Source organism: Dysidea avara, chromosome 2 (genome assembly GCF_963678975.1).
Source record: "Dysidea avara chromosome 2, odDysAvar1.4, whole genome shotgun sequence".
Classification (NCBI taxonomy): Eukaryota; Metazoa; Porifera; class Demospongiae; order Dictyoceratida; family Dysideidae; genus Dysidea; species Dysidea avara.
The window spans coordinates 38,275,417-38,297,201 of NC_089273.1; the positions used below are offsets into that span (position 1 = coordinate 38,275,417).

General features: G+C 37.9%; 2 protein-coding genes across 4 annotated transcripts; both read right to left on the reverse strand.

Annotated features, from left to right (window-relative positions):
* Positions 1-371: 371 nt before the first annotated feature.
* On the reverse strand, positions 372-21,273 carry LOC136247261 (uncharacterized). 3 transcript variants are annotated; one of them, XM_066038888.1, is made up of 9 exons: positions 2,554-2,754; positions 2,246-2,428; positions 2,035-2,197; positions 1,798-1,924; positions 1,487-1,551; positions 1,398-1,426; positions 1,215-1,307; positions 704-768; positions 372-644 (listed from the first exon to the last, which is right to left on the reverse strand). In XM_066038888.1, exons 4-9 carry the CDS (start codon positions 1,839-1,841, stop codon positions 569-571), a joined length of 372 nt encoding a protein of 123 aa, XP_065894960.1. In that variant the 5' UTR covers positions 1,842-1,924; positions 2,035-2,197; positions 2,246-2,428; positions 2,554-2,754; the 3' UTR covers positions 372-568. The 3 variants fall into 3 exon arrangements, with proteins under 3 accessions (XP_065894960.1, XP_065894961.1, XP_065894962.1); XM_066038889.1 differs by having other exon boundaries at positions 380-644; positions 1,215-1,347; positions 2,246-2,748; XM_066038890.1 differs by lacking the exons at positions 1,798-1,924; positions 2,035-2,197; positions 2,246-2,428; positions 2,554-2,754 and adding an exon at positions 21,251-21,273 and having other exon boundaries at positions 380-644; positions 1,215-1,347.
* On the reverse strand, positions 12,261-13,265 carry LOC136248069 (uncharacterized). Its single transcript, XM_066039883.1, has one exon. The coding sequence runs from the start codon at positions 13,263-13,265 to the stop codon at positions 12,261-12,263; it is 1,005 nt and encodes a 334-aa protein (XP_065895955.1).
* Positions 21,274-21,785: the final 512 nt, after the last annotated feature.

The following is a 21,785-nucleotide window of genomic DNA, read 5'->3' on the forward strand; positions in this document are numbered from 1 at the left end:
TTTAAAGGCACGACGTGGATACAAACTCTAATGCCTGATAAACAAGTTGTGACAGCGTGCTGAACCGTGAGTTCCCTAGGGATGGCGTTTTAAGCAGAAATATTTTAAATTCCATTTAGTACCACACCCCATGCGAGCGTTTATAAATCGCCAGTTGTCTTATGGTTTGAAGAACAAAATCACTATCGAAGGTGCTTTAAGCATACTCCTCAATTCTCTATTTACATGTAATTTTTAATAGATCAACCACAAAGGCCGGTAAGGTGAATACAAAAGGTAACAAGCCTTTAGGGGTTACCACCTCTATGTAGTGTGTACCATGTAGCTTGTGTTGTGGCTTTCATTAAGTATTATGCACACACACAAATGGTGCAACAAAATTTTGTAATGGATTGCTCGAATGTGGTTGGTGGTGTTGTGGCTCGAATGTGGTTCGTGGTTTGCCAGTGACCATGTATGAGTTGGGGTTGGTCCACACAACTTACACAATATTCAAATTTCATGATGGCCATGATAATTTCTTGCCATATGGTAAACATATAACAATGTGTAACAACGTTAATTAACATCACATCAAGACTTGACAAAAAATAGTTCCAACAATAGTGATGATTTCTTGTATGTCAGCATGACGATACTGAGACCTGTAAAAGAATAAGCAGGCACTGAAGTTAACCTTAAATTAAACACTCATGCAACTGACCTGGAACATCGGTCGCAACACCAAAAACACTTGTTTCGATATCTGATGACACAATCCAGCAGGCACTGAATTAAAAGAGAATGTACAAAAAATCAATATGCCGGGCTGTGTCAATAATAGCATGGATAATCAAAATGAACAAATATTATATCCCAGGCTAAGTGAATGAATAACATAACTGTTGGGTAAGCATGTTAAACCAGAACATTAGGACATTAGTCAAACCAGAACATTAGGACATTAGTCAAACAAAAGTATGCTATCACAACTTGGTCATAATACAATGTTTGTACCACTGGACTTCACACTGGTTGCCCAAAAATTGTGCCATTCTGGGACAACAGCATAATAATTATGAAACAAATAGTTACTACAACACAGAAGGCTTACTGTTGCACTGTCTACACTGTTATACCATAATTTAAAAACATAACAGGTGGGCATTAAATACAATACACTTAATATCTGGGTACTAGGAAAAAATCACTAACATCACAACATGTAAACTGACCTGGAAATTAACATCCTTGATGCCACTACAGTCTACACTGGATACTTGTTCGAACCCATCAACACTATGCCTGATACATCTGAGTAGATTGACCTGCAAATTCACATCACTAGTATACAGTGATAATTGATAACTGCAAAAACAACAATTGCAATAATACAATTCTTCTGCACGTCAACTGACCTGAAATTCATGACACTCAATACCGAGACCTGTAAAAGAATAAGCAGGCACTGAAGTTAACCTTAAATTAAACACACATGCAAACTGACCTGGAACATCGGTCGCAACACCAAAGACATCTGTTTCGATATCTGACGAAACAATCCAGCAGGCACTGAATTAAAAAGAGAATGTAATCAATATGCAGGCTGTTCCAATAAAGGATGAATAATCAAAATGAACTAAAAATATATATCCCATATGCAGGTTAAGTGAGTAACATAACTGTTGGGTAAGCATGTAAACCAGAACATTTGGTCATTAGTCAAACAAAAGTACGCTATCACAAACTGGTCACTGATAATTGACAACTACAAAAAGAACAATTGCAATAATACAATTCCTCTGAATGTCAACTGACCTGAAATTCATGACACCTGTATCTTTGTTCCTGCATGGTCTCATCTTTGTTCCTGCATGGTCTCAACTTACATATGTACCATGATCACATTCAACTGCTAGTGGATAAACCAGTATGACCAGATGGCCTGCAAAAACCAACAAGCAGGTGTTAAATACAATACACATACCTAAAGCCTGGAATATGAAAAATATTATATAAGCATTATTCCACACTGATGGATGTTGTGGAACTTGCCTAAACGTGTAAACTTGAACATGAGGACAACCGAATAATCTGGACACTTGGAATTGTCCAATACCTGATGAACCGCAAGTAGGTACTAATGACAATCACTTCAACATTTTATCCCAGCTGGGTGAATCTCTTGTAACTGAGTAAAAAGGTGTTTATTTTCCACCTGCAACCAAAGTTCTACATTTCTGTGGTTGGGTGTACATAAACTGACCTGGAAAATCAGTATGCCATAGCCGGGGTATGGAAATGGTTCTTTTCTTCTGTTGTGACATTACTTACAGCTGACTGGTAAATGATCATTGATGTCCCCATGGACCCCAACAATGAGTATACCAACAACTTCACAAGTTGGAATGAATTTCCTTTCAACATCTGGTTGACAGGTCCAAAAACCCTATCGCACTAACACGGTGAATCAGTGTGTGGCGATGTGACACGTTGCACAAACTTCACTCCTCGTTTCGTTAGCATTCAAGACCGGCATATATCATAGAGTCCCTCAGTATTCTTGACTCTTACTTTTTCAAGCGTTGCTCAAGCGAAGTAGTTTCTCACGAGGGGCTCAAGTTTCTCAGTAAAGTCGAGCCTATTAAAGTACGCCTCACCATCCAGTTACATTCTTAAACCATTCAATTTAAAACCACGTATCATGAGTGTCCGCTTAAGGTAATTAGGGACTTTCCATGAGATTTCCCCTAAATAGATCACGTGTTAATTGTCAATCTGGTGGATTCTGGTGGTATACATGGTTCAACAATGCGGTAAGTGTACTTTATTATAGTATAAGCTGTCAATGAATAATCGTTTGTACACTGCTAAACTAATTTATTTTTGTGTGATAAGCATGCTTGAGGAAGGGTCTGGGGGACGAGACTAATGTTTTGACAGCAGTTGATGGACAGCAGTTGATGATGGCCAGGCAAAGAACTGCGAGAAGAACTACTATGATAGTATGATAGTAGGGAAAAATTCCCACCCCTATAGCTCTGCCTAGGGGCATTAACTAGCATTATCTACAGCTACTGTATTATGTTGCTGATATGTACATTCAGGCCAAGAATAAAGGTGAAAGTGGTAGTAAGGCTCAATCCTATTATTCTGCTGAACAGGCAAGGGAGTCTGGGACTCTGGGGACATGTTCCCTCAGGAAAGTATAAGTACTACAACTTTTTTGTTTTAATTGCTTCATCAAGTATAAAAATTTCAGTCAAAAGGTGATGATCGAGCTCTGGTCTGATGCACTGGTTGGAGTGGTTGTATCGATACTGCACTGTGACATCCTTGAGGGGTTAGTGCTGGCATTGTCCATGGCAATACTATTCCATCTCCCCGAGTCTTGATGATTGAGTCCTCCATTCCTTTCTCTGCTGCTCCAATCCTGAAGTTGTGACCACAGTCAAAAGGTGACGATCGAGGCTCTGGTCTTGCATCTATACTGTACTGCAACACCCTTGAGGGGTTAGTACCAGCATTGTCCATCGCAATACTGTTCCATCTCCCATATACAAGTCTTGATGGTTGAGTCCTCTATTCCTTTCTCTGCTGCTCTAATCCTGAAGTTGTGACCAAAATATTAAAAAATGGTTATAACATGATAAATGATTATGATGATAACAATTACAAATGTATTTATAGCTGTGTAGCAACTGTGAACTAATTAGGCACTTGCAAGTTTAATTAGGTGTCTGAAGCATTTAACATGCACAGATATGAGATATATTCATCACGTGCAGGCAGTAAAGATAAATTTACTCTAATAGAACAGTCATACTACACCGTAAATTCATACTTCCAAATTACGGTGTTATGAAACAATCATTATTATGTATGGATTTTACTGACTCTCCAAGATAATATTCTGCATTAATGTTAATTGCTCATTTCCAAAAAAAATTACCTTTTAAACCAAATGTAGAGTCTATCACTGACAAAAATGAGTGATATCCACCCCAAAAACACCTTCGCTGTAAAAAAGGCGCGCCCAAGAAAACTACAAGTACCTAGAACCCAATGTAAAAAAAAAAAGAAAAATCAGCTTAGCTGAAGTGAAAAGTAACTGGTAACTTAAAGAGCTGATATCTGAAGCGGCCAAGAATACAATTACCAAAATTTAATTCATGCAAGAACACCTTGGCTATAAAACAGGTGTATACATGAAAGTAACTGGCAACTGAAATGGCTGATATCTGAAGCGGCCAAGAATGAATGGTCATATACAACTAATTCAAAAATTTAACACTGAACCTTTATAATTCAGCAGTGTTCTATATTCACTCTTGCTGCATCGTAAAGTAATTTCTTTTAACTCTAATTGGCTGGTAATTTGGCCGCCCTTTTTGCTCTATTATACTGACTATTAAAAAAGGCGGCCAAATTACCAGCCAATTAGATTTAAAAGAAATTACTTGACGATGCAGGAAGAGTGAATATAGAACACAGCTGAATTATAAAGGCTCAGTGTTAAATTTTGAATTAGTTGTATATGACCATTCATTCTTGGCCGCTTCAGATATCAGCCATTTCAGTTGCCAGTTACTTTCATGTATACACCTGTTTTATAGCCAAGGTGTTCTTGCATTGATTAAACTTTAGTAATTGTATTCTTGGCCGCTTCAGATATCAGCTCTTTAAGTTACCAGTTACTTTTCACTTCAGCTAAGCTGATTTCTCTTTTTCTTTTTTACATTGGGTTCTAGGTACTTGTAGTTTCTTGGGCGCGCCTTTTTTACAGCGAAGGTGTTTTGGGGGTGGATATATACTACAAAGAGAAATTATAAATAGTTTCTGACCAAAATTACAATCACTGAAGCTGCTATAAAATGGATAAAAACAGCAATAAATACAACAGAATATAACAACAGGTGAGTGTGAAGCCATGCAAGGCTGGTATCACGTGCCTGTCTCCACTTTTGAAAAGATTATGCTCAACCTTGAACCTTATATTGCAATTCCGCACAAGACAACAAACTGCTCACCTTCAAACTATACTTGCATCGATGCAGAGGGATGCCTTGAAGTCCCGGGTGATTGTAATGCTGGATTCTGAACAGTGCTAGTTGGCGATTTACCCGCTTTTAAAGAGCCATATTTTCGTCGTAATCCAACTTCAATCGTCCTCCAATCAAAAAACACGGCAGAATCGAAATCAGCGTATAGGGTTTGCCCAGGAACACTGTTTTCGTCCTCATCAGGCATAGATTCACGCGAAAGCACTCGGAAACGTTGACTATCACCAGTGACGCATTCTTCCAATTAGAATTACGTACGCAATTATTTGTACGGGCTCCCTATTGGGATTTTTATTTCTCAAACTTTGATTTGACATATTTCAATAAATACCGCATGGATTTTAATCCAGTGAAGTTCATTACGAAGTACAAAGCATTGACTGCCATTAACTTGAACGGCAGCTTGTGAAACATTTATTGAAGGTGTGTAATTTAAGTAGCAAAAATATGTGTGAAAAATTGGTTGGTTGGAAATCGCTAATAAAATGCAAACGCGTACTCCGATCGCCTTATAATTTGGCACACAGAAAGGGAGTCGAAAGGCGAGTCTTAGTATCAAATTTGGTGCAAATCCGATGAACGGTGAAGGATGTATGACCGATTATTCGCGTAAAACAAGATCGATTTGTTGTCACGCCTACAGGGTAAACCGCTTCATGGAATGAGCTGAAAATCGGTTTGTGGATACAGCACCTATTGTAGGAGTGTCTTTTGGTGGTTTGAAAGCAATCGAAATAAAAATCATAGAGATATGACACGAAACCTAAGGTGTGTAGCTAACAATTGCGCGATCGAGATTCGTGAATAAAAATAACAATAATTGTGACTGGATTTTGGAAAAACGATCCAAATCGCACATTAGAAGTTCCGAAATAAACGGTTTTAAAGAATTGAAGCCAGCATAACTCTCCAAGGATAGCAAGCACGCGTATGAAATTTACACAAAAGATGCATCAATCTGTTATCTTTCAAGCCACTTCCAGTACTTGTAGCTGCTTGTACAGTTTCCCGCCAAATAAGATAGAAAACCTGAGCAGTTGGACGAGCGAAGTAGTATCACGAGTGCTCACAAAGGGGTGGAGGCTGGTGGGTGTCGGGGAGGGCAAAAGATGGACCTAAAAATGGAGGCAGACCACGATTGGAGTCCAGACACCAGATTACAGGGCTGTGCTGGCTCCTTAGTGGCTGATATGTAGCAAAATCAGCAGAGAACACGTCTGGCCAACATTATAAGGCTGTCCACCAGTAAACCACTGACTCTTGCCAAGCCAGGTCCTTCACATGGCGTGAAACCGCCATTTGAGCACTCCACACTACCCAGAAAAGACGTGTGTAAAAACCAGCCTCGTGTAGTTTGAGTAGTGCTGAGGGTCAAAACTTGTAGTACGATAGTGTAGCTATCCACTGGTGGTGTTAGTTTGATTTTGCCTGATGTGCGATTTGGATCGGTTCTGTAAAATCTGGTCACAATTTGTATCGTCTACCCAGCAAACCGCGTAGAGCAGTGAGCTGAAAATCAGTATGTAGCTGGAATACTCATCCTAGAAAGTCCTTTCAGTGGTACAGAAGAATCGGATTACAAACCACTGAGTTATGATTCGAAAGCCAACTCCGTGTAGCAACTTGGAGATAGAGATACTCTATAATAGAACAGTCACCCTAATAGAGCATTCGGCTAGTTTATGACTTACTCAAGTACAGAGTTCTATTACATTGCAAGTTATTCTGTAGGGAGCTCAGCTGCAAACAGTTATTCTTTTAAACAATTAGGCTACAAGTAAGTCACCATGTGGAGAGTTACGTAAGTTACAAATATCACTGTAGAGATTCAGAACATTACAAGTTACACTGAAAAGAGTTCAGTTATAAACAAGTCATGCACCCTGTAGAGAGTTCGGCTACAATTAAGTCACTCTCTAGAGAATTCAGCTACACACAAGTCACTGTGGAGAGAGTTCAGCTACAAACAAATCAACCTGTAGAGTGATCAGCAACAAACAAATCAACCTGTAGAGAGATCAACTAGAAACTAATCACCATGAAGAGAGTTCAAATCACTCTGTAGAGAGATCAGCTAGAAACTAGACACAATGTAAGGAGTTAAGCTACAAGTAAATCACTTTTTAGAGAGTTCAGCTACAAACAAATCAACCTGCAGAGAGATCAACTAGAAGGATCACCTTGTAGAGAGTTCAGTTACAAAAAAATCACCCTGCAGATAGTTCAGCTACAAACAAGTCATCCTGTAAAGAGATCAGCTAGAAGGATCACCTTGTAGAGAGTTCAGATATGAACAAATCACCTTGCAGATAGTTCAGTTACAAACAAGTTACCCTATAGAGAGATCAGATCACGCTGTGGATTGTTCAACTACAAACACATAACCCTGCAGAGAGTTCAGCTAGAAAAAGTAACTCTGTAGAGAGAATCCTGTAGAGAGTTCATCTACAAGCAAATCACCCTTAGAGACTTCAGCTACATTTCAAGTCACCCAGTAGAGAGATCACCTGCAAACAAGTTATCTATTATAGGAAATAATCAACATGTAATAAATATATGTACAGTGTATTATATAATATAATTTGTACATTTAGTGATGAAATCAGAATTAGTTTTAGTATTTAAAATCTGTTTCATCTTTTTCTTCATCCTGTGGTAAAGAAAAAAAGATAGGTTAAGAAGCCCCAAAGCCGGCCTATGGCCGGCTTTACGGTATACGAATACAAAAAGAAGTGAAATCTGATCATAAACAGCCAAGCTGTAAAAAAAAGAGTGCGGCCTTCAAAAAGGCTATAGTGAAAAAGATGTGAAATCCAAGGTGGCGGCCAAGAAATGGCTGCGATGGTAGGTTAATGGTTAAAAATTTTATAACAACAATTCAGGTGAATTTTGTGCCAAGACCAAGCAGCACCAAATTCACCTGAATTCTCGTTATTAAAATTTTTACCATCAACCTACCATCACAGCTATTTCTTGGCCACCACCTTGGATTTCACATCTTTTTTCACCATAGCCTTTTTGAGGGCCATACTCTTTTTTTACAGCTTGGCTGTTTTGGAATAAATTATTTTACAATGTAAAAAAAGCTAAATAAATCATGGAGAGTTCAGCCGCAAAGAAGTCACCTGTAGAGCTCAGCTACAATATGTCCCCCAGTAGAGCATTTACAAAAAAGCACTCAGAACCAGTACAGTGCTCAGTTACAAACAAGTGACTGTGTATACGTAGAAAGCTCAGCTACAAACGAGTCTCCATGTATAGACTTCAGCTACAAACAAACCACCTTGTGGAAAACTCAGCCACAAAAAAGATCATCCTGTATAGAGTTTAGATACAAACAAACCACCCTGTACAGAGTTCAGCAGCAAAATAATTCCCATTTGGAAGGTTCAGCTACAAACAAGTCATTCCAACAAACAAATCATCTGTGGAGAGTTCAACTACCAAAGAAAAACAGTAGAGCATCACAAGTTCAGCTACAAACTAATCACTGGTTGGAAAATTAGGTATTAAACAAATTACTCTGATTAGATTTAATTGATTAATCTACAGCAAAGTCACACTTTGGAGAGTTCAGCTATAAACAAGTCACCCTGTAGCGAGTTCAGCTACATACAAGTTACCTTGTAGAGATTTCTGCTAAAGGTAGTCTATCTGTAGGGGAGAGGACATAAGGTAATATTTATTGAAAAAATGCATCATGATAAAAAGTATCCAAAGAATTCAGATCTTTATATCTTCCTCCTTTCTGCAGTAAAGAAAAAGACAAATAAGGAAACTTGAAAGCTGGAATCATGCTTAATTTGGAGTACACAGGTACAAAAAGAGGTGTAATCTATACAAAATCAGTCAAGCTGTGAGAAAAGGGTATGTCCCCCAAAAATCCAGGGTGAAATAAGATGTGAGCATGAATGAGCATGTGGTGAGCATGTGATGTGAGCATGTGGTGTGAGCATGTGATGTGAGAGCATGTGATGTGAGCATGTGGTGGCCAAGAAATGACTGATGACAGGTCAATGACACAAAATAAATAACAATAATTTGGTGCTGAATCCTAGGAGAAGGCAACACATATTCACCTGAATCATTGTTACTAAAATTACCTACCATTACAGATCATTTCTCAGCTGCCACCTTTGATTTCACATTTTTTTCACCATGCTTTTTTGGGCCTGCATATTTTTTTCACACTTTGGTTGTTTTTGCATAGATATGTAATGTACGGTTAAAGTAAGCATAAAAGGAATGAATTATTTTCATCCTAGTATTTAAAAGTAGTATGTATGTGTTTTCAATATAATAGCACATTGCAGTACATGTTTTCTATATGCGTAATGCTCCATATGTATAATCTATATATGTGACCGGATTTGCGAAAAGGTACCTTTTTCACACACAAAATTTGACCCATTTTTTGAACTTTACAGCTTTATAACATTTTAATCATTTCATGTAATCATCTGAAATTTTCCATGAGTGTAGCTACAGTATCTGGCTGCGTTTTGATGCAAAGAGCAACTTAATCAGTATAAGAAGTAAACAGTTATGACATTTTGTTTGCTGGTATGTAAAATGTGTGGAAAAGGTACCTTTTCGCAAATCCGGTCACATATATAAAGCTGAAAAGCTGTCTGTCTGTCTGTCTGTCTGACGGTCACGCTGCTTACTCACCAGACTTGGCGCGAATCGACATAGTCTGTGCTGATAATGAAGCGCTCATCATCCGCGTACTCTAAGATTGTTATCACGAGTTCACGCGTGCTTCCGTTCGGTCTCTACAGCGCGTAGAAGGCCAAGGTGTAGAGAAAACTTGAGCAACATTCCTTTGAAAACCACAGCACATACTGTTCAAGTGGTAGAACGCCTGACTAGCGTGTAAGAGGTCGTGGGTTCAAATCCACGTGTTGACAGATTTTTTTTCTTTCTACTCAGTACCTTTTTGTGAACACCTTTTTAGAACACGACTTTTAGCTCATCATATCTTGGCATGCAAAGCACGTATCGAGGCGGGACTTTAGCGAAATTAAACGCCCATCATCTGGCAACTCGAGTGTTGTTGTAGCAAATCAATACGTGCTTTTGTTCGCTCTTTATAGGGCGATGAAGGCACTGGTGTAGGGAAGGATCACTGAAAAGTTGAGCTACATTCCTGTCAAAACCACTGATAAACAACTGTGGCGATTTGTGCACCTCCCTTAACCCCAAGTTATTATAACCAGCCAGGGTTCAATCCCCGCCTAGGTCATAACTTTTTTTTTTCACTTTTGGGACCTTTTTGATGCACCTTTTTGCTCTATCTGTTCCATGCAAGTCTTCATCTACAAACTCTTATGATCAGTTTTTCAGCACTGGTACTGAATTACCTCACATAATAGGGACTCTTATAGCACTTTTGGGACAGGGCAGACAAATTGCCAACATATTTGTCGATCTGTGTGTTGGTCCAGTGTGTTGTATTAGAGTAGGTAAAAGCTTCTTTCACCAGTATCCAGAAAATCTACATCTTTGTTTTAAGCACATAGGTGTGCACTGACATGAAAAACTGTTTGTTCAGACTTACCTCAATACTGCTGTAGTAATAGGCAGCTTGCATGATTGAACAAATACTACTGTGCATCTGAAAAATGATAATACTGGAACCATGCAGATCCATAATTTACACCGAGGAACTGCATCTGACCTGGCACAACTGTTTCACTATCCTGCTTACATGCTTTCACTCTAAAGATTCATACATTACCTTATTGGTCAATTACACTGCAGGTGTTTCAAAACTGGGTTTTTGTATGGCAAGAGGTATATGTGTCACTGCAACATCAGAACTGAAAGTGCATAGGACAAGTTCTGAACTTTTGCTTGCCATGCAGTAACTATAACTGCAAATTGTGTTGACTTTAAATTATGCTCAAGTTCATTTCTCTTTGTGACAGTCGGTAAGGTAAACATCAAAATGTAGAGACTGAAACTGCACCGTGTGTACACAACCTGTATGTAATGTAGGGTATACTGTATACAATTGCCTTAGCTCGCATGCAGTTTAACTAATTAGCTAGCCTTGCATGCATGCTTCACTATAAATTATTATGTACTGCATAAGGATCATGTACTTTAAAGCACTATCGACATACATGCTACACAGCAAATATAGGACACTAATATTTATGCTTGGTTCCCAATATATTAATTATTGTTGCATTAGTTCTCATGTAAAGCAGCAAAGGTTCCGTTTGTTCTATACAGTACGTTGAAGTCACTGGTAGGGAAGATGCACTGAATAATTAAACTACATTCCTGTCAAAACCACAAACAATAAACTTTAGTGTTTTGCATCATTAATGACATAAGAAAACCTCATGCTCTTTAAAAAATGTGACATCACCATGTACCCTACATAGCTACATTAGCAGTGCTGGTGTTTAATGCTTAGTCCCTCTTCGTGGCATTAAAATGTTTAATGTGGAGATGGTCCTGCACATAGGGCAGGTACCAATGCTAGTATGCTATATGTGTAAGTCACCAAAACTTCAGAGATGTATACCAAGGTTTTGGATGGTTTTTGCTAAGTTCATTACTTTCTTCCTTTGTCTTTTTTCGAATGCTTATTAATAAGCTTTCTGGATCACGTTGGCTCTTCCAATATTTCAGCTTCTTGTTTGGCATGTTCATAAAATTTAATACGTTGCTGGAAACCAGGTTTAGCTTGTTGTTTTTCAGCTTCTATTAACAAGTTTAAATGCTGGACTTGTGTAAGTGGACTTTGATTTAATGCAATTTTATCTAACCGTTGTAAAACTAGTTGAAGTTCTGTTACTTTTGAGATGAGATCATTCTCAACAGTTTGAAGATAATAGTTTAATTGTTGTACCATGTTTTCTACTTTATTTTTTCCTTGTAGTGCAGTTTTATATTTTTATGCAAATTTTCTGAAGTCCTTTCTTCAGTATCCATGTAAAGCTCAAATCTGTATGGATTGTTTACATGTTGTTGCCAAAAGCATTTATTAGGACACACTGTGCAATGTGCATTTGATTGTCCACCATCATCCATAGCGCAGCATCGGTACTTGTCTTTATCATCAGCATAACTGCAGTTGTCATGGCAAGTAATATTGCAGGTTAGACAATTAGTAACATACTGACCGGTTGGAAGATCAATTTTTCTTTGCTTTTCAATATCTACAGTATAAGTAAAATCTTTGTTTGCTGCCATTGTGGCCTCTCATTGTTGGAGAATTATTTCTTCTTGTCTCAATTCCTCTAACTTTGCACAACCAACCCTAATTTGTTGTTGTAGAGCTTCGACAGTAGCTTCAAGTGATTTTCGCTCTTTTATTACTTCTTTTGTTAGATAAGGATGTACTCCACTATTGCCTTGGCCAGTTTTTTCAATTTGTTCCTTCTTTTTTTGAATCCTTATGCTTTGTGGATCATGTTTTGCCTTCTCCAATAATTCAGCTGCCTGTTTAGCATGTTCATACATTTTAATACGTTGTTGGAAACCAGGTTTTGCTTGCTGAATTTCCACATCTATTAGCAATTTCAGATATGGCACTTGTGTAAGTGGGCTCTGCTTTAATGTAATTTTATTCAATCTCTGCAAAACCCGTTGAAGCTCTGCTACTTCAATAGCAACAGCAGTTTCAAGTCTTTGAAGATCACAATTTATTTGCTCTATTGTGTTTTCTATTTTGCATTTTTCTTGCAATGCAGATTTGTACTTTTCCTGCAATTCTTTTGAGGTTCGTTCCTCTATTTCACTGTATAATTCAAATCTATATGGATTGTTTACATGCCTGTTCCAAAAGCATTTGTTAGGACAGACTGTACAAAAAGCATTGTCCTTTCCACTACCATTCATGACAGAGAATTTGTATTTATCCCTGTCATCAGCATAGTCACAGTGTATGTGACAGGTAAAATGACAGATTAAGCAATTGGTTACATATTGACCAGTTGGAACATTAAATTTTCTTTGCTTTTGAATTTCTACGGAGTTGGTAAATTTTTTATTGGTTGCAATTTCAGCTTCTATTTGTTGAAGAACTATTTCTCCTTTTCTCAATTCCTCCATTTTAACACAACCTCTTGTGATTTGTTGTCGTAAGGCTTCAAGAGTAGTTTCAAGTTGTTTGCGCTCTCGCAGTACTTCTTTGGTAAAGTATGGACTCACTCCACTCACTGTACGAAAAGCTTGGAAAAATCTTTGTAGAGAAATAGAGCTCATTTTCCAAAACATTTCATTGAAGCTTACATCTTCTTCTTTTAATTCTTTAGTAAGCTTTTTATTAACAGCAAATAAAGCAGAATTGTTGAATTTGTAATATTTTGAGCATTCAATTTTAGTTTCTTGAATAGCAGCAATCACAGAAGGAACCCCCCATCTGCAAAGGTTACCATAATGAATATATTTTTGACAACATCACTGCCAAATATGGAAAATATTAAATCATAAATATATTTTTGCTGAATAGTTAGTCATGCAAGAGAAGCTTGCACAACAAATCCAATTCCATCAAGATGATCAATTCCATTTTCACCTTTAATAGAAAAGAAATTCTGTATTTGTTGTATAATTTGTTTGTCACGTTCTAAACCAGTAGTGTCTCCAAAGCCTGGAGTATCAATAATGGTTAATGCATATTCAAACTGTGATCCTTCAGATGGATATATTGTGTACGCAGTAATTAATGCTGTCTGACTATGTGCTAGGCTTTTTACTGGATATTCTGCTATGAGAACTAGTCGAAAATCATCCTTCCACTTTACACCAAATAAGTAATTGATCATTCCATTGATTAAGGTAGTTTTACCTGCACCTGTAGTCCCAACTAACATTAAGACCTTTTCAATCACTGGTCGACTTGGTATTGGTGTTCCAACTACACATTTTGCCACTCCCTTACTCTCATTTACCATAACTTTTTTAATGGGGAGTTTGTAAGCTGCAATTTTACATTGTGTGTTAGAAAGAGGTGTAGATTCATTTTTCATTTTCAGTGCGAGTGAACTAGAAATTTTATCATTTTCAACCTAAGTGAAAAAACAGTGAACTACACAATATATACACCTAATAATATATTACTTTACTTAATGTGGTGTACTACAATGGTTGGAGGCAAACCTATATGAAGTCCTTCCAATTTTTGATTCCCCGTACTAACAATTTCAGTCTAGGCTTGCATCGATTATGCTGGCATAACTTTGGCATAATAGGGGATGAAAAGCATAAAGCATAATGCTGGCATAATGGAGGAGCATAATGGGAAAATTTCTGCCACAATAAGTATAGGGACCCGCCGATTATGCTCATAATTTTACCTATTATGCTATGCTGCACTGCTAAAAAAATTACCTATTATGCTTAAATTTATGCTCAATACTTACCTATTATGCTCAAATTATGCCCAATTATTTATGCCTCAGTTCTCATGCTCTGTTAGTGATTTCCAGTTTATGGATAAATAATAAGTGCTGAAGCACAAACTTACTTGTCAAAATGCATATTACAAAAAAGATCGATATACTCTAATAGAACAGTCAACTATATGACTGTTCTATTAGAGTTACTGACTGTTCTATTAGCGTATATCGATCTTTCTGTGATAGCTACTTTGAAAAACAAGTGTTACACAAATATTCTACCTATTATGCTAGCATTATGCTCAATGCTTTCAGGCACCTATTATGCTCATAATTATGCCAGCATAATCGGTAGGTCCCTAAATAAGTATAACTACTGCTATAAGCCACAAAGTCAAGGGCTAACCTATTTTGGATGATTCCTGACAATGAGTAGAAAAATGCACTACTACGTTGCTACAAGTTTACACACCTCAACGAAATGAATATTCTTCATTGTGGGTTTTTGAGTTTTATAAGACACATGCAGTCATGTGCCAAGCACCAAGGCAAGGCAAAAAAACAGTTTTCAACCACTGAATTAATTTGGTATTATATAACACGTCTTGTCGTTTGATTTTGAATAAAATTTGATATGATGATTTGGCCCCTATTTGGTGATTATTAGTTTCTCATCTATAGCCTTTATAATTATTATGATGCGGGCGGGAAGGGTATTACCATTATCAGATCTCTCAACTTGGAACTGGAGTTAACCTTGAGACACCCCAAGTGCATGGCCTCATGCAACAGTGGGGCTCATGCGCACACACATTTTGTTAATAAAGAATGTCAACAAGCATGAACTAGCTATACTGCATGCATACTGCTGTTACTTGCAGCTTATTTCTTTGCTCTATGGTGTTAATCTACACATAGAATCTAAGCAACCTGAAATTCCAAGCACAGTGTAGCATCACGTGAATCATAAGTTTGCTTATTCAGCTTTATGCCTATCTTTGTGATGATTGTAGGTATCACTAATCCTTTCACTAAGTCCAAATCTGGCCTCTACTCTGGCACGTGATATATTACATAACCAAGTCCATACAAAGTTGATTAATGTTAGAAATATTTATTTACTACTAAACAAAAACCAAAAGTCACCTTACCATGCAGTAATGCAGCCTTGGGTTACAGGTTAGTTCCAGTCTTTTATCTCGCCTTTTATAGATTTGAGTGCCATAAATTTTAAATATTTATCACGTGAATACCATTTCTTACTAAGTTGACGAAAAGTTTTCGATTGTGGGTTTGAGTTTCGTTTATAGGATAAAACCTTGAGAATTCTTGAGATCTGGAGCGTGACCTTGAGAAATTAGCACCTAACTGTGAGACCTTGAGAAGACGCCCAAAAACTTGAGCCTCACGGTGAAACCGTGAGAGTTGAGAGGTCTGCATTATGCCATTATTTTACAACATTAACACACTGATGTACACACCTTGTCCAAATTGTCTTTCTTTCCTACTACAAACATTTCCTTCACCAGCTGATTCTACTTTTCATGATCGCCAATTGTTTTTTGACAGTCAACTGAAAGCCTGCCAGCTTTGATGAAGTTGATAGAGCACGATTGCAACTGGCACTGCAACAATTTGCTAAGGAAAACAACAGTTCTCCTGGCGATATATAGCGCATTGTAGCGTTCATCAACAAAAAATCATAACAGTTTGGTATCATGTGTTCTTCTGAGCATGCACAGAGTAAATAATGGCTTACCATGTGGTAGCTTAAGAAGGATGTGGGCGGTGGATGAGAAACTAATAATCACCAAATAGGGGCCTTATGATTATTGGAAACCCGATTGGAAAGCAATATAATAGAAGCTCTGATGATAATAAGCTTAATGTTGAGTCAGATAGCTAGTGAATGTCTAGACATTGAAAATAGTGCATGAGGTCTGGAGTGAGACTGAGGTTAAACCAGGAAAGTATTTCATAAAGATCGAGTTCTCTAATAGAACAGTCAAACACTCTAATAGAACAGTCATCGCATGCAACAGAGATAATGAGAACCATATCCCCAGGATGCTAATATGTTCTTGGCACGGTGCTGTAAATGCAATTTACATATTATACTGAGCATTTGCTGTCCTTTGAATACCAATTACTACAACTCAGAAGATCAAGCATAATATTTAATTTGCGTACAAAACTATACAATGATGTTAGACAATAAAATATCTATAGCTTCTGAGGGACTATAGATATTCCCCAGACCCCTACTCTAATATGATGAACACTGGAGCACATCCAATTTCAAGCTATTACTATTATCTGTATGTTGCAGTTGAAGTGAAATTTCTCCATTTAGGTAGTATCATATAAAGAACTCTGCACAAAGTAAAAAGTACACAAAATAAAAGCATAATGTGTTTCTGAAAAGCATAATAACAAGCATAATAGGCAGAAAATTGGGGAAATTCCAAAATAAATAATAGGCAAATTTTGGAGCATAATAGACTCAAGTCTATTTCAATCCCCTAAATCAATGTATTTATGGAAATGCTCTTGTAATCCACTGTAGGAATGGATCTGCCATGAGGTATTCAGTTATCTCTCATGTGATAGTGTGCAATAAAACAAGGTACAATCATACATAATATTGTATACTGTGTGCTAGTGTTACAATTGTGAGTGTATTACAATGTTGTAAAGATCTTCTATTAAATACCAGAACTCGTCCATTCTGAGTCTTCACTGAGTTCTGCGGTGGGGACTAATGTTGCCCACAGTGCCATATACATCCCAAAGCTTTCCAAGGATTCTGTAGAGCCACTGTGGATTCCAGTTGAATATGTTGGAGTTCTTGACCATGGCTGTTGTAATATAACTCTTCCTGTGCTAAAGATTATCCCATCCAAAAACAGCTTATAGCTGTAAAAAAGTGCACGTCCAAGTAAAGCAGAGTTAACTGCGACAAGAAGTAATGATATCATAATGCAGCCATGTGTGAGGTGTGCAAGTTGTAAAATTAATATTAGCTAATCAGATAATACAATGTTATTGTTAAAGTGTTAATGAGAACTATGTGATGCTGCTAGTTTTTAAGTGTGTGAGCATCTTCATAAATTCCACATAAATTTAATTCTCAATAAAGCAATGTGTATAGATTCTCTGATAGTAATAAATAGTTTGAGTTTGGCCACCTTTCCTTTGTTCGTAGCATTGCTGTATACAGGAAAGGCGGCCAAACTCAAACTATTTATTACTATCAGAGAATCTATACACATTGCTTTATTGAGAATTAAATTTATGTGGCATTTATGAAGATGCTCACACACTTAAAAACTAGCAGCATCACATAGTTCTCATTAACACTTTAACAATAACATTGTATTATCTGATTAGCTAATATTAATTTTACAACTTGCACACATCACACATGGCCGCATTGTGATATCATTACTTTTTGTCGCAGTTAACTCTGCTTTACTTGGACGCGCACTTTTTTTACAGCTATAAGCTGTTTTTGGATGGGATTTCAATACTTTTTGTTAGAATAAGCAATGCACTGTTGATAACAGTAGGTGAGTTTCCATGGTTTTGACAGAAACCCCAGATTACAATGACAGAATATTAAAATATAACTGCAATTTTAGTGGCCAGGGCCGCCCACATTGGGGGTAACTGGGGTATTTTTCCCCCTACCACAGCCCAAAAGGGGCCACTTGAATACCTGTTTAAAGAAAGATCGATATACTCTAATAGAGCAATCAGGATCTAGACCCTTCCTTGCCCCTGGGCCCCTCTTTAACTCTTTTTCCTGGGCCCTCTAATTTCTCTGGATGGCCCTGTTAGTGGCATGCAACTGCAGTCAACTAACACCCATTTTAACTCGTAAACCCTTAACAACACTTTACCTTTCATCTTGTACTGCATTGAAACGATCAAGATACTCTATTAGAACAGTCACAAAGCAGCTGTAACACAGCAATCAATATTTAGCATAGTTACAACTCCTGCTTAGCATCGGATTGTATAGTTCTAGCTACTTACAGACTTTACAATATAAAAATATGGCACTTGTGGAAATGTGACTGTTCTATTAGAGTATCTCGATCTACTTCAAGCATTAACTAATTCAAGTGAAGAAACTACGCCCCTGCCAAGAGATCTTGTGAAATGAAATGAGAATAGTAAAGAAAAGGCAGGTATGTACAGAAACAATAGAGGGGCACGTAATTATGTCCTGTTGTAAATAAACGCCTTTAAAATTTATATTACTACTAAATAAATGCACCAGAATAGGCTTGTGTGGCTGTTGGCTCCAAGGTTGTCTCATTACTTGTCTTTTCGTGTTGAAGTGCAATTGGTGAGTTTAACTATACATGTATTTGTGTTGTAAAACTTAATTGTAAAAAGGCGATTAGCACATATCATGATAAACATGTATTTGTCACAGTAGAGTCTCTCACGAAGTCATGATTATTACGAGACATTGGACCAGGGTAAAAAATTTACTGCTATATTTAGAGGTTGTAGCGTTTGTATATCTTAGTATCTTAATAAATAATCCCCCATGATCACTAATCACTAATAGTACAGTGAAAACTGGTCATTATTCAGGCCGTAGGGACAAAATTTTCTAACCTTGCCTTTTAAAGAGGTGGCTGCATTATGCGGCCTTAAAAAAGGTAAGAAGCATGCTGTTCTAACTGGCTATAGAGATGGATTTAGTGTATGACAGTGTATGAGACAGTGAGTGCTGGCAGCAAGGGGGCAGCCAATCTGTTAGAGCACCAAAAGCACTGCTTCAGACATAGGCAGTTGACTGTCAGCCCCAAGTGTAAAAAGTTTCACTATTGGTCCTTATAAGCTCCTGATGAAGAAAGTGATGAAGTAATTATCCATAGGATATATTTTTCAGAGTATCCATTTCAGTTCTACAATATAGTAGCCAAGCATAAGATGAACATAACACAGCATTCCAGTAGTTTAGTGGTGACCACAACACTGCCTGAGTTAAACTGTGGTGAGATTTGAGACTACCAGAAGCCCTGGAATATCTTCAACACATGAAATACCAAATATCTAATGCCTGGCTTTCATCCACAGTGGACCTGTCTTGGTGGCCACTTGTACAGAAGGGAAACAGCTGCCACACAGTCTTGCGAGCGAAACAGCTAGTTGCCACACCTCTTAATTATCAATTTGTAAAATCTTTAGCAAAATTGTGTGTGCGAGCAAGTGCGATGTGGCAGTGCCGTGTATATGGTTGCTGCCTAGCAGTGACACATCACGAGTATTGAAGTCACAATGCGTTACTGTATCATCCATCTAAATACAATCTCTGAATGTGTCATTTTGTGTAGAGAGCAATCTTCCACAAGAAGTGACCTGCAAGTTTCAGTGTATATTGTTAACCATTAATATTGTTCAAATTATATTGTGAACTATATGTACAGTGAAACCTCACTTAGTGGCCACCTCTTTAATAAGACCACCTCATTATATTGGCCACCTCTAGTAGGTCCCAAATATAGCTAAGCATTACTTATGACCTCATTAATAAGGCCACCTTGTTATTCAGGCCAAATTTTTTGGTCTCACAGCCTGCCATATTAATGAGGTTTTATTGTACTTATGTGAATTTTTTATTTTTCGTAACTTTTCTTTAGGTTTACTGATGGGCACTATGAAGCATTGTTGACTGGTACGTGTATAATGTGGTGACTTGAAATGCTAAAACAGTACGTAGCATGTCTTGTATGTACATGTAATGTGTTGTAATGTGTCCAGACATCCACACATCTTAGAAATAAATATAATTGTATTCTCTATAAATAGTCAGTTCCATTGTGCCACTGGGTCATAAGTTGGTTGAGTATGGATCATCCAGGGCACTTGAGTCACATTTTGTCCTGGCCAAGTGGATCTCATCCACTGACAGAATATACAGGATCAGATCACGTGTATAAATTACGGTGGAACTTGTTTATTGCCACCTTCACTCATTCAGCAGGTAACAGTGTATAAATTCTCAATTGGAATTGGCTTTTCAAGAGTGGTTGTCTTTCTATACTAGTTGCCATTAAGATAGGTTGTACTGATAGAGTGTACATACTAGAGATGCAACAATATCCTCCACTTAGTGTCGTTTGATAGACTACAAAGAGTCCATCATGCCTAATCCAAAGCCATCCTGACCATTACAAGAGGTGCTGCAGATTTCTGCATTTACGGTGGACAGCAGTTTCTTATCATGGTTGACTGCGTCATGGACTGGCCAGACATTATCTCCAACCTCCACACAGCAGTCGGTCCAATCATTGACCCAGTAATTCTACCACACCGCAGTTGAAGACATAATGAGGTAAGATGGTAGGCCACAATTCACCTCCCAGTATTTTAATAATTTTACCAGTCAGTGGGGATATGAGCACAAGACATTGTTATCACACTACCCTCAGAGTAATGGTAAGATTGCGGCCACTGTAAAGACCATGAAGAAGATCATTGCATCATCCTGGGGTAACAGATCGGTGAAACTAAATGTTATGTGTCAGATACTGCTGCAATACCGAAACACGCCACCATGTAAAGATGGATGGTCTCCTGCACAGAAGCTGTACAGTAAACCTATATAAGACACACTACCAGCACACCACTGCTTGTTTTAACCTGAGTGGCAACGCAGCACTCTTGAAACTGAACAGTTGAGTGAATCAAGACTCACGGTAGTGAGTCGCGCTGCCAGTAAAGCAGAAACGCGGGCCGCAGACAATAAATGATGCGACCACTACGTGAGGATTTTACAAGAACGAACGTTGTCAAATTCGGCCTTCCTGTAATCCACCTGTCACTTACGCTATCCCTCTGAAACTCTGGAGTTGAACTCATCGTGTCACTAGTAACTACCACACAAGCAGTGAAGCAAATCCATGCCGATTGTTTCATGATCGAGGTTGCCTACATCAAAAGGGAAGTTTCATTTTTTTTTTAATCGCATGCGGTTAGACGCAACCACAGGTGTATGCCTTGCATTCCTTTGTGCATTCCGAACATTGATCGCCCTGTTATCGCTTCGTATTCACTCAATCACCTCAAGATTCACATCATCGATTTCACCATACATGATTACCCTACAGTCGTGATTTCAGCACCAAACGAAGTTTCAGTCGTCCTCAGTCGACCTAGAGGCCAAATACAAATCCCAGATTGTTGTTTTCCGCAATACTCGCTTGGCATGTAGGGCAATGTGTCTTTAAACTGTTCTGAAAGTTTCGTTCAGATTGAAACATTTGTTTTCGAGAATGGCTAGTTTGAAATTTGAATTTAGTCGCCCCCACGTCATTTGCTCTCTAAGAATTTTACTCGGAATTTAAAGAATGACGCAGAGCAC